The sequence below is a fragment of the Euleptes europaea genome, chromosome 4 (assembly GCF_029931775.1).
Source record: "Euleptes europaea isolate rEulEur1 chromosome 4, rEulEur1.hap1, whole genome shotgun sequence".
Taxonomy (NCBI): Eukaryota; Metazoa; Chordata; class Lepidosauria; order Squamata; family Sphaerodactylidae; genus Euleptes; species Euleptes europaea.
Window position 1 is genome coordinate 52,130,138 of NC_079315.1, and position 12,182 is coordinate 52,142,319.

At 42.4% G+C, this 12,182-nt stretch overlaps 1 protein-coding gene across 1 annotated transcript in view; it reads left to right on the plus strand.

Moving 5' to 3' along the window:
- Positions 1-11,883, plus strand: part of PCSK5 (proprotein convertase subtilisin/kexin type 5) — a 341,064-nt gene extending 329,181 nt beyond the window's left edge. Inside the window, exons 31-37 of the mRNA XM_056848984.1 lie at positions 189-425; positions 2,925-3,149; positions 4,248-4,425; positions 4,919-5,136; positions 6,996-7,096; positions 8,330-8,516; positions 11,451-11,883. Of these exons, the coding sequence (XP_056704962.1) occupies positions 189-425; positions 2,925-3,149; positions 4,248-4,425; positions 4,919-5,136; positions 6,996-7,096; positions 8,330-8,516; positions 11,451-11,866 (1,562 nt within the window). The 3' untranslated portion in view covers positions 11,867-11,883. The remainder of the gene's footprint in view (positions 1-188; positions 426-2,924; positions 3,150-4,247; positions 4,426-4,918; positions 5,137-6,995; positions 7,097-8,329; positions 8,517-11,450) is intronic.
- Positions 11,884-12,182: the final 299 nt, after the last annotated feature.

Genomic DNA, 12,182 nt, shown 5'->3' on the forward strand with positions numbered 1-12,182 from the left:
AAATTCTCATGGCCTGATCCTTGAGCACAGCAAGTAGCAGGAACAGAATTGTGTTGCAGCACAGGTCTACATTTAAGTTTCCAGCAAAAAAAAAGATGTAGCAAATCGAAGGAGAGAGTTCTGTGGAGTATAAAAGAAAAATATGCACTATTTGCTATTTCCTAATCTATTCTACTCTTTTGTTGAAGTATGTGAGCCTACATCTTTCCTGCACAATGAGAAATGTTTGCATGATTGCCCATCTGGCTTCTTTGATGACACCGTCCGCTGTTTTCCTTGTCACGAACACTGTGAAGAATGTGATGGGCCAGATTCTGATGATTGCACAGAGTGTCTTGATGACGCTTTCCTTCTATACAATGACAAATGCCTCGATGAATGCCCAGAAGGCACTTACTATGAAGAAAAGAATAAAGCCTGTCAAGGTAATTTTCAAGTCAGAAGTAGAGGAAGTTAGCATCAAACGTGGTTTGGCGGAGTTCAGGTCAGTAATTCCTGAACTGCTAGTGTGCCATGATAATTAAATGAAAATTAAAGAGTCTGATGAGCTCAAAGTATCCACCTGCAGAGGAGGTTGCCTGCTGTATCTCTGTGTTCTGGCCTTGCCTTCTTTCAGTAAACCTCTGCTGGGGATAAGTAAGATTGCATCTGAGTCATCCATCTTCCCAATAGGACTATGCAGGAGAATGATACATCCTCAAAAGAGGATGACTCCTGCATCTATCCATGAGTCACTGCTTCCTTCCAAGAAGAAGGCAGATCCAGAACAGTGGCTCAAGCAGCAGCACAAGAGCTCCTGGAAGAGAGGGTACCGTATATACTCGCGTATAAGCCGAGTTTTTCAGCCCTAAAAAAGGGCTGAAAAAGCCGAACTCGGCTTATACACTGGTCAATACGGTAGGGGAGGGGAGGAGGGAGGAGGGAGGGGGGAACTTACTGCCGCCGCCGGGCCCACGCCGCTTCCTGCTGCCAAGAGCGGCCTGGGGCGGCCTCCTGCAGCTGCAGGGAGGCTGCCCTGGCCCTCGCCCGGCCGCGCCGCCGCTGCTCGTGGCCTGGGGTGGCCTGGGGCGGCTGCCCCGGCCCTCGCCTGGCCGCGCCACCGCTTCTCACGGCCGAGGGCGGCCTGGGGTGGCCTTCTGCAGCTGCAGGGAGGCTGCCCCAGCCCTCGCCCGGTCGTGCCGCTGCCGCCGCCAGGCCCGCGCCGCTTGCTGCCGGGAGCCCAGGTAAGCCTGCGGGGGGGGGGAGGGGTTATAAGCCGACCCTCAGCTTATGCGCGGGTGCCTAATTTTTCCCCATTTTTGGGGAGAAATTAGGCACCTCGGCTTATACGCGGGTCGGCTTATACATGGGTATATACGGTAATTATACACTCTGAAGATAACTTACTCAGGTGTCAAAATAAAGATAACAAATTTTAAAGTCTCAGGGCCAAACTAGATATGATATGAGACCTCTGGTCAGGAACGGTCTCTTTTTTTCACCATCATAATATCTGTGATGAGTGGCCAATTTGATCATGAAAGTAGCACTGTGGGAGGGGCCTGTAGTGCTTTCCTACCTTGCCATTTGCCTGATCCAAATCTCCTTCCAACTCTATTCCTTAAAGATATTATTCGCTCCGGGGGGCGGGGGGGTAAAGGAATCGGTTTTCCCCCTTTAGAGCTTATAATACATTCAGGGAGGAGGAATGATTTAGAACAGGAAAATATTGCAGTAAACAAGGGCTAAACACTTCCTTCTCCAGCATCACTACCCCATTTGCAGCCCTTTGCAGCTGCTTTGATGTTAAAATAAGACAAAAACATAGGAGGTCCTGATACCCTGCATCACATGTAGAAAACAGAAGTTTTTGAAACATTGGTTTAAATATTTATGGTGCTCTAACAAAGAACATGGACAGTTAAAGTACACTACTGCTATGGTTATTAAATCAACAGGTTATGTAGAAAAATAGGGTATTATGAAGTAATCTAATAATGGGATGGTAGTACCATGTGAGGTCTGAAGACATGAGTACTCTAGACATGGTTTTGTGAGCATGATCCACTTTTCAATCTGGGCTCTAGTCCACACTGAAACAGCCTAAGGTAGCTATTGTCTTCCTTGTGCTGCTTCTCATTCCTAACCTATGGTTGAGTGGAGTTAAGGGGAATTTCTAAATTGTCCTCTCCGCAACTCCTTATGGGGTTCCAACTGTCATCATTCTCTATTTAATTGATAAACTGTCTGGTTCCTCTGGGAACAGCAAAAGCTGCACAACGGGGCCACACACAAGCAAGGTATCCACACAAGTAGGATCATTTAAAATTACCCATATTTCTATGCCCCAGAAGGGACAGAAAGTTGAGAGCAGCTGATCTTCAGGAGAAATCAGGCATCTGAAGCTGTTTAGAGAATCCTGGAGGGGAAGATTTTGAGTGGTGGGGTGGGATATACAAATCACTCAAGTGAGAGAAGGTTAACAGCAGCTTGTAATTAATCACATGGAACTTTTTGATTCTCTTTAGCAACCCCAGCTATCTAGCAACCCCAACACTAGGGGTTGCATTCAGCAATTTCCACTGGTTTGTCCTTTGTACTGCAGATCCCCTCATTGTGGCCCTCAGAGTCCCCAAGCCCCAAGGAACAGCATTTTGTGGAGATCAGTGGGCTGCAATGGGAATGGGGAGCTAATGAAACATTTAATCTGGATTCAACCCTAGGATTACAAATACGTCTATAACTATTTATTATTTATGTAATTCCAAAAACATGCTACATACTGTAAAAAATATGGTCCCTGTCCAGAAGCTCAACAATCTGAACAAGGCAGGAATGCTTGGGAAAAGCATGTGATAGAGAATCAGACAGTGAAGTAAAAGCTGTTGGGTGTGTGGGAAGAAAAATGAAAACTGGTCAAATATTTGTGATTTGTCTAATTTCAGATTGTGACAAGACATGCCAGACTTGTTCATCTTCCAGTGTCTGCACTACTTGTAAAGAGGGACTGTTGATGAGACACCCTGGTCACTGCGTGATGCAATGTGCCCTCACTGAGTATTATGACGGACATACAAAGACATGCAGGCCTTGTCATAGAAATTGTTTGAGTTGTACAGGCTTGGCTGAAGATCAGTGCCTCAGCTGTCTAAACAACTGGCATCTCCTCAGTAAGCATTTTCTAGCATTTCATACATGCAATGTATGACCCAGATGTAGGGCCTTATGCATATTCTGAGTGGGCTTTTGTGAGTGGAGTTCTCTGAGATATAAATACAGAGGAAAATTCAGTTTACACAAGGCAGTCCCTTCAACAGAAAGGAACCTGTACAAATGGGAAGAGCTCTGTTAATCAGAATACCTGGTCCCAAGCCAGCTACCTTAGGGGATTTACCAAAAGGGTTTTTGTTGTTATTCCAGAGGACTTTTCATCACTAAACCCATTAACTTTTGTCCCTGTTTGTTTGTGCTATATGGCTCCCAGCATTCACTAGATTGAAACTGGCAATTGGCCAAAGATTTCCACAGACTGTTGATTTATCCTAACACAGTGGGAATCAGATATGATTAATCACTCATGAAAATAGAAAATGATAGCTATATGAAACTTTTTCATATGAACCAGGGTACTGTAGAGACTAGAGCAGGGGTCCCCAATCTTATGGAACCTATAGGCACTTTGGAATTTTTAGAACAGATAGTGGGCATCACAAAAAAAAATGGTTAGTGGGATCAACCTCAAAATGGCTGCCATGGGGTTTGAGTCCAATCCCAAAATGTTAGCAAATTCCAAGCCAAGCATCCTCCTATGGTGGAGACAGCTGTTTCCAAATGCCTTCTGTGATGGAGGCAGTTGTTACCTACAGACACAAAGGTGATACCTCTTTGTCTATTTTGAAGCACATTCTCCTCCGGTGAAGTGGAGGGAAGTCAGGACTGGCTCTTTGTTTTGGGAAAGGAGCAAGTGGGCACCAGGACAAATATGGTTGGGCACCATGTCACCCATAGACGCTATGTTGGTGTATCACTGTACTTGGATTTCAAATCCCCAGCCAGCTATGAAGCACACTAGTTAACCTAGGGCTGGTTACACTATCTCAGTCTAATCTATTTCACATGGCTGTTGTGAAGAGAGATTGGGGGAGGTATATTCTACACTGAGTTCCTTAGAGGAAGTGTAAGATAGGTAATACAAGTTAGTGTTTATTAACCCAGAGGGGAAAAGGAATGCTGTTTATGTACTGTGTTTGGTTTTATTGTCATTGCAGATTCAACGTGTGTAGAAGTCTGCCCCAAAGGATATTACATGGACAGAGATGAACGTAAATGTTACCCTTGCCACAAGAACTGTGAGACTTGCAGCGGAAGACACAGCAGACAGTGCCAGTCTTGCCACCCAGGCTGGTACAGACAAGAACGTGGATGTGTACCCATCTGTACAACTGGGTAAGGCCCAAGGATCTAAAAATCAAAAGCTATATTGAACACAGGGCTTCTCTGACTGTAATATCACTGTCCCCATCAAAAATATGCCCTGGAATAATAAATCAAAATAGTACGCAATAATCCTAGTAATTAGAAACCAAAAAAACTGGCAAAAGAATTGAAACATCCACAGATTCTACAGCCCCTATTAAGAGAAAGTTTACCTTTAAGAGTTGGAAATCTTTGAGAACTATTGATCCCAGCAAAGTAGTAAATGTCTTAGCCAAAATGGGGAAACTATATTCCTGAGTCCTCCTTGCTAGTTCATCATTGCCTATGGTAATGACCCCAAAAGCATACAACTCTAAATTCTCACTCATTTTACATGATAGAATAACATGGCTATAACAAAACACAAACAATGCTTAATAATTTATATTTGAAAAGTTATCAGAGATAAATTAATCTTTTCTTTCATTGCAAGTTTTTGCCTCTTCTGTTTTGCCTGTTCCAGATATTATGCAAACAAAGTCACTGGTTCTTGTGAGAAATGCCACAAAACTTGTAACAAATGTGTAGGGCCTGAAAACACAGACTGTCTGTCCTGTGATGCACATTTATTCCTGCTGCCCTCCAAGAATGAATGTCATATCTCCTGCCCTGAACAATACTTTGCAGATCATAATAAAAATACCTGTGAACGGTGCCATCCAACCTGCAATTCTTGCAATGGTAAGATAGGACATTACACTATTATGGTGTCTTGAAACATTCTCAAAAGTTAATTGCAATTGCTCTTCTTTTGTTGTAACTAATATTTTGTGAATGCTGCAGCATAAGTTCCTATATGGTGACTTGCAACAGCCAAATATATTTCTGATATTCTGCAAGCTAAAACTCCTAATGTAGAAGACTGTTACACTTCTTGATTGGTTTCTTCCAGTAGTTATTGTTGAAGAGATTGCAACATAGTGTTAGTGTTCTATTAAGTATAGATAGTCCAGATAAAAGGAAGGAGGTATTCAGTATCATCAAAAATGTCAAGGGATCCATCCAGGATTTTAAAATTCAGGATATGCTGCTGTTAGAATAATTTAATTTGCTTCCTTATTTATTTCCATAGTAAAACTCTGTATGCTCTATCCATTTTTTCTCTCCCTAAGCTCTTCATACTGAAAACCGCAATCCTTTGAAGAACAAACAGTGAGGACACTGGATACCATAAAAATTATTAGCCAATTCTATGAATTAGAATAATATAGGGTTGCCAGGTCCCTCTTTTCCTCCAGCGGGAAGCTTTCGCATTTAAGCGTGGGCATGCCGCCTCACAAAGGGCCTTTACCGCTTAGTTTGAGTGGTAAAGCGGCCCTTTACCACTCAAACAAAGAGGTAAAGGCCCCTCTCGAGGCTGAACTTCCGGTTCTAAATCGGAAGTGCCACGCACGGTATGCACGCACACTTGCACGTTTGCCCTCTGACCCTCAGGTGGTCAGAGGGCAGAGGGGGCAATTGCCGGGGGTTTGCCCGCCACTAGCGGGCACCTGGCAACCCTGGAATAATAGGAGTGTACTGCAAACACCCACTTGAGCATTCCGCCACAAAATCAGGTGTAAAAGTAATTATTTCTTAACAGTATTGTCTCTGTTGGGGGCCTTAAAGCAGAAGATGAGAGATACCACTTTGGCCACTTTCTTACTAGCCCTCTGTACTGATTTGTGCTGGTGCACTTTCAACCCAGCACAAAACAGAAGATGTAAGAATATAGGTAGTTCATTAAGACTGCAGTCCTAAGAGCATTTTCCTGTGAGGAGACCCAACTGAATAAAATGGGAGTTATTTCCAGGTAGATATGCTTAGGATTGCTCCTTAAATTATGGAGCTTTTTATTCAGGAGGTCCTAGATTCAATCCCCAACATCCCCCATTAAATGATCTCCAGAAGCAGGGCTAGGGAAACAATCTCTGTGTAAGACTTCCCAGCAGAGATAGGTACTGCTAACTAATCTGACATGGAACAAGGACTTCTTTGGGAGTGGCTCGTACAAATACCTCCTTAGAGAATGATGGGATTCTTTCTATTATACTTCACCTGAATTGATTTACTCATATGTAGGTATGAGATTATGAATGCCCTAGCAGAAAAGGACAAGATGCATCATGTGCACATGACTGATCAGCCCAATTAGCCAATCATTTTCATCTTTAATCAATGCAATTTATTAAATCCATTTGGCCTTTAGCTTCTTTGTGTGTGTTAAGTGCTATCAAGTCAATTCTGACTTATGGCAACCCTATGAATTAATTACCTGCAAAGTGTCCTATCATTAACAGCCTTGCTCAGGTCTTGCAAATTGAGGGCTGTGGCTTGCTTAATTGAGTTAATCCATCTCATATTGGGTCTTCCTCTATTTCTGTTACTTTCAACTTTTTCTAGCATAAATGTCTTTTCCAGTGACTCTTGTCTTCTCATAATGTGACCAAAGTACGATAGCCTCAGTTTAGTCATGTTAGTTTTTAAGGAGACTTCAGGCTTAACGAGTTACACATTTTTCTATGCATTATATTTTAATACATGCTTTGGTTACTATTAAGGAAAGGGAGCACTCAGCTGTACATCCTGTGTGTGGAGTTATCGTTTAACTGGTGGAATCTGCAACTTGGAATGCTTTGCAGGAGAATACAGAGTCTCAGAGGTACTACATTCACAGATGTAATCAACCCCCCTCCCCCAAAATAATTCAAAGTTTGGCAATATGAAATTTCCCTTTGTTTTGCATAGTTTTGCAGTGCTCTGTGTTTATGTATATAGATGTATAAATGAGCAACAGCCTTTTACCCCTTCTGGCAAGCCTTGTAAGATAGTTCAGGAGGGATCACTTAAATCTGGGAAATGATGGCAGAGAATTAGGCTGTTGTGCAAGGTTACCACCTGGTTGGTTATAGCAGGACAGTATCGCCATTTATGCAGGGTCGCTCATTTTGATGCTCGCTCAAAGCTGTTTTTTTAAATGCGACCTTTAAAATGCTTATTCATGGTCCCGACGCAAAAGGAGAAATTCTACCACCACCCCACTCGCCTGCTCCTTTGTTCCTTCCATTAGAAACCTCTAATGCGGGCTGTGAATTTTGCATGCTTCTTTGAGGGGATTCTTCGAGGTGAGGGCGGAGCAAACACAAAAGGTCACATTAATGGAGCTCTTAAGAAATGCGAAGTAGGTATGCGCCAACTTTGCAGTCACTTCCTGAATGACGGTTCAGTGTGCAAAACTCAAAAAAAGATGCGGGGCACTTCAGCCTGGAACGTGCTGCTAATTACCAAGCATAAATGGCCTATGACTTGTTTTACTTTCTAGCCTTTTCTTTAAAAAAAACCCACTGAGTTCCATTATAGAACAATTGGGCAATGTTAAATCTTAAGCCCATTTTCATAGATCATGAGTCATCAGTTTCATTTGCCTCTGAGAGAGCAGCAACTGCAAGGAAACCATTTTCAAAATGGGTGGCACTACAATGAAGTGTGCAAGTTACTGGCAAACAGGATCTCTTAACCAGATTCTAGGAAATGAGCCCATAAACAAAACATAAGAAACAAGATTCTACCTCTACTTTGATCTCAGAGCCTGTAACATAATCAGGTGTCCCAACCCAGATGCATGTAGGCAACCCTCTATGCACATATTTCTTGATGAATAGGAAACAGCATTGTATATAACTCCATGGCCCAATCCAGCAGAGTGGAACTTCTATCAATCAGCAAGTTAGGAGAGGGAGCTGAAAAGCTGTTCAGGAAGGCTCTAGCTTTTCTGAAAGTCTTACATTTGCACACTGTTTGGTCAGGACTGGGCAGTTTCAGATACCACTATCAGTTTGAGAAGGAAACAAGCAGAACCCAACCACAAATTTCTTCCTGTGTTTCTAATTTCTAGGGTGACCCACTAAGATGTGAAAAATGCCATGAGACTTGTACTGAGTGCAAGGGGCTTGGTCCTCTCAACTGCACTGTGTGTCCTCCTAATACCGAACTCTATCTGGATGAAAGTCGTTGTGTGCCCTGCTGTAAGAGTTATGAGCTTGAAGAAACCGAAGAGTGTTGTGATTGCAGTGAAATCCAAGGTAATAATAAGCAGAAAGGGGAATAAATATTTTGTGGATTTCATATCTCTGCCTATCCTCTTCGTTGTATGTCCTTGGTGGTGACAACTCAGATGCTGCACACAGTTGGGGAGACTCAGGCAACAGAGAGCTTTTAAAAAATGTTGCACCTGCTGTACAGGTTGCTAGCAAAGGAAGCCATTTTTGGTAGTCCATACAGAATATTTAAATGGCCTTAAAAGGATTCCCAAGACGTACTTTTTAAAAGGAGTACAATTGTTAGCTGGAGAAGCCAGAAAGCATTCATGTATGAAAGACATGTAATGTAACAGGTAAAGGTCAGCCAGTCAGCAGCCTCAGTGAGTGAATCATACGGGTGAGCATTTTTTAAAAAATGTTAAAATTCAGATTTGGGTATATTGGAAACAAAAAGTTTGGTATTCTTGAAAAATGCCAAATCCCCATGGTATGGTTTTTTTCCCCAGGAATCTGAAAGTTCAGATCATACCCTATGGGGAATATTTCTGGGGCTCTGGGGGAGGCTGTTTTTCAAGGCAGAAGAACCAAATTTGCAGCATAGCTGCTGGTGACTCTCCTTAGAAGAACCCCCAAGTTTGGTAAACATTGGGTCAGGGGGTCCAATTTTATCGCCCCCCCTCTTTATTCCAAATAAGGCCCAAAAATAGGGCTGTCGAAAAAAAATTCGGTAAAATTCGGATTCGGCAAAATTCGGCCCGTTTTACATTTGGGCTGTGCCGAAGTCCGAACTTTCCCGCTTCGGATTCCCGAAATTCAGGCAAGATCCGGAGTTCGGAGGAAAATTCGGCCCCACCGCGCGCCTTCAGGAGGCTTCCCTGAAGTTGCAGGAAGGGGGGTTAAGCAGATCTGCGCCTTCCAGCTGGAAGGCGCAGATCTGTTTAAAGGGCCCAAATTCGCCAAATTTATTTGGGAACACCCCTAACTCACCGAATTCGGCTCCCCGTTTCCCCCCCTTTTTTGAGTTCGGTTCAATCCAAACCGAAAAACAGCCGAATCGGGGGAAATTCAGCTGTTTTTCGGTTTGGGCCGAACCGAATCGACAGCCCTACCCAATAAAATTGGACCCCCCTGACCCAATCTTTACCAAACTTGGGGGTTCTTCTAAGGAATCACCAGCAGCTATGATGCAAATTTGATGCCTCTACCTTTAAAATAACAACCTCAGAGCCCCAGAAAGATTCCTCATAGACTAAAATGAAGGGGGTGTGATTTAAACTCCTGCGGAGGTGTTTTTTTCTTTTCTTTTAGCAGCTGTAGCCAGTGATTCTGAAATGATCCTGAAAAAAAAAACTGATTTTTTTTCAGCATCAGGATTTCTGGACACAGGTTAAAATGTCATATATATTTTTCAGCCAAAAAAAGCATCAAAGAATACCGATAAGGTATTTTTCCGCTTTTTTTCCAATTCAGCTTTGCCAAACGCACACCCTTAGTCAATCAGCCCTGACAAAGACCTCAAAAAGACCAAATGAAGTGGCACAGCTATTAGAACAGAAGACAAGCCTGCTCATTCAGACCACTGGGCCATCCAGGGCTGTTTCACCCAGCGGCCGACCAGGTGCTTGGCCAACAAACAGGGCGTAGAGGCCAAGGCCTTCCCCTGATGTTGTCACCCAGCACTAGCATCTTCTAAGGAGAGGAAACAAAAACACAGTGCATATTTATCACTTGAGGCAATGAACGAAACAGCAAAAGATGCCAGGAAACAAAAACATTGTATATATTCATAAACAAGTTAAAAACCAACATTCAACTAATGCATACAGTTTAAAAACCAGTCTGCCACAACAATTTATCATCTGCCAAATGCCCCCAGTTTACCTCAAATGCTTGTAGTAGCTGCACCTTTAAAGGGTTTAAAAAAAAAAAAAAAACCTCAACAGATTACAAACTTGTATGGTATACCACTTCAGAATGAAAGGGTGAGATCGTTTGATTGAATGATCTTCCATACAAAAATATTCCTTCCACTTAAAAAAAGCTGTCAAGGAGAAAGGTTCTAGCCTTCTTCTGCCATGCTAATCCATGTAAGTCCCAAATGCAATCTGAAGAGGGTACAGTACAGGAATACTTGGGGACAACCAATGGGGTTGATGCACAATAGATTTAAAACAGACTAAAAGAAATATTTTATTCAACAAGTAATTAAATTGTGGGATTCACTGCCAATGGATGTAGTGATGGCAATAAGCATGTGTGCATGTGTGCTTAAAGAGCTGTGAAATCACAGTCAATTTATGGCAACCCCACAGTGTTTTCAAGACAAGAGTAACAGAGGTGGCTTGCCATTACATGCCTCTGTGTAGCAACCCTGCATTTCCTTAGCAGACTCCCATCCAAGTACAAACCAGGGCCAACCCTGCTTAGCTTCTGAGATGGGATGAGATTAGGCTAGTTTAAGCCATCTAAGTCAGGGCAGCATGAGGATAGTTGGCCTTAAAAAGGGATTGGGCAGGTTCATTGAGGATGTCTATCAATGCTACTAGCCATGGTGTCTAAAGGGAGCCTCCCTAGTCAGATGCAGCATCACATGCGCATACACTTTTGAGTTCTTGGATATATTCTAGTCACTAGTCTAGAAGTGTTCTCCAGGCAGAGAGTTGGATCCAGCGAATCTCTGCCAGTTCCCCTCCTTATTACAATTCCTATCCCGTATAGCCGTTGTCTATTCTTGTCCTTGTGAACATTTCTGTTAAATAGTTAAAACATTTTTACCCTGCACTCCCATTAAATTGATCTTCAGGATAGTTTACAAAATACATACACTCCAAAACAATAAAATAACAAGACTGCAGTAAACACAATAAGAAAAAAATGTAGTAGCAAAACATTGTATTAAAGAGCTAGGAACCAAACATTGCAACAATTTAAAGTATAAAGATCATGCATGAAAGCTGTGCTTTAATTTTTCCACAGACGAGTGTCTATTACGCACCAGTGTGAACCTGCCTGTTGAAAATAAAGGGAAAACTGCAGCTTTGGTCATTGCCTCATCCATTTTGTTGATCCTCACTGCTGGAGCCATTGTTTTTATCTGGAGAAGGTCACGAGCCAAATCTAAACCAGGTAGCCAAGGTGGATATGAAAAGCTGGCAGACAATGTGAAGCCTCTCACTTCTTTCAAAAGTAATCACTACCAGAGCACCAGTCACCCAGAAGATCAGGTGATTGAATACAAAGATCGAGATGATGATGATGATGATGACGACGACGATGATATTGTCTACATGGGCCAAGATGGCACAGTCTATCGTAAATTTAAATATGGACTTCTAGAGGATGATGCAGAAGATGAATTGGAGTATGATGATGAAAGTTACTCCTTTAGATAACCTTTACTTAGAGCACATGTAAATTACTCTAAGATTCCAACGATGAACTCTGTGTAACCTCAATTACATAACAAAATGATTTACTTACATATCTGTACCTGGTGTGATAAAAATTCTCCTTGCCACTTGGCAAGCGAGTAAGACAATAAGTTCATTACATGCACACCAGGACGTTACCACTTGATAACTAGTTGTCTGTATCCACTGAGAAATGGTTTAAATATGATCTTTCTATACTTCTGCCACTAAATCCAGTCAGTTCTAATGGTCACAAGTAATACTTGAGCTAAGTTAGGCTACATTCTTTAATTAAGAC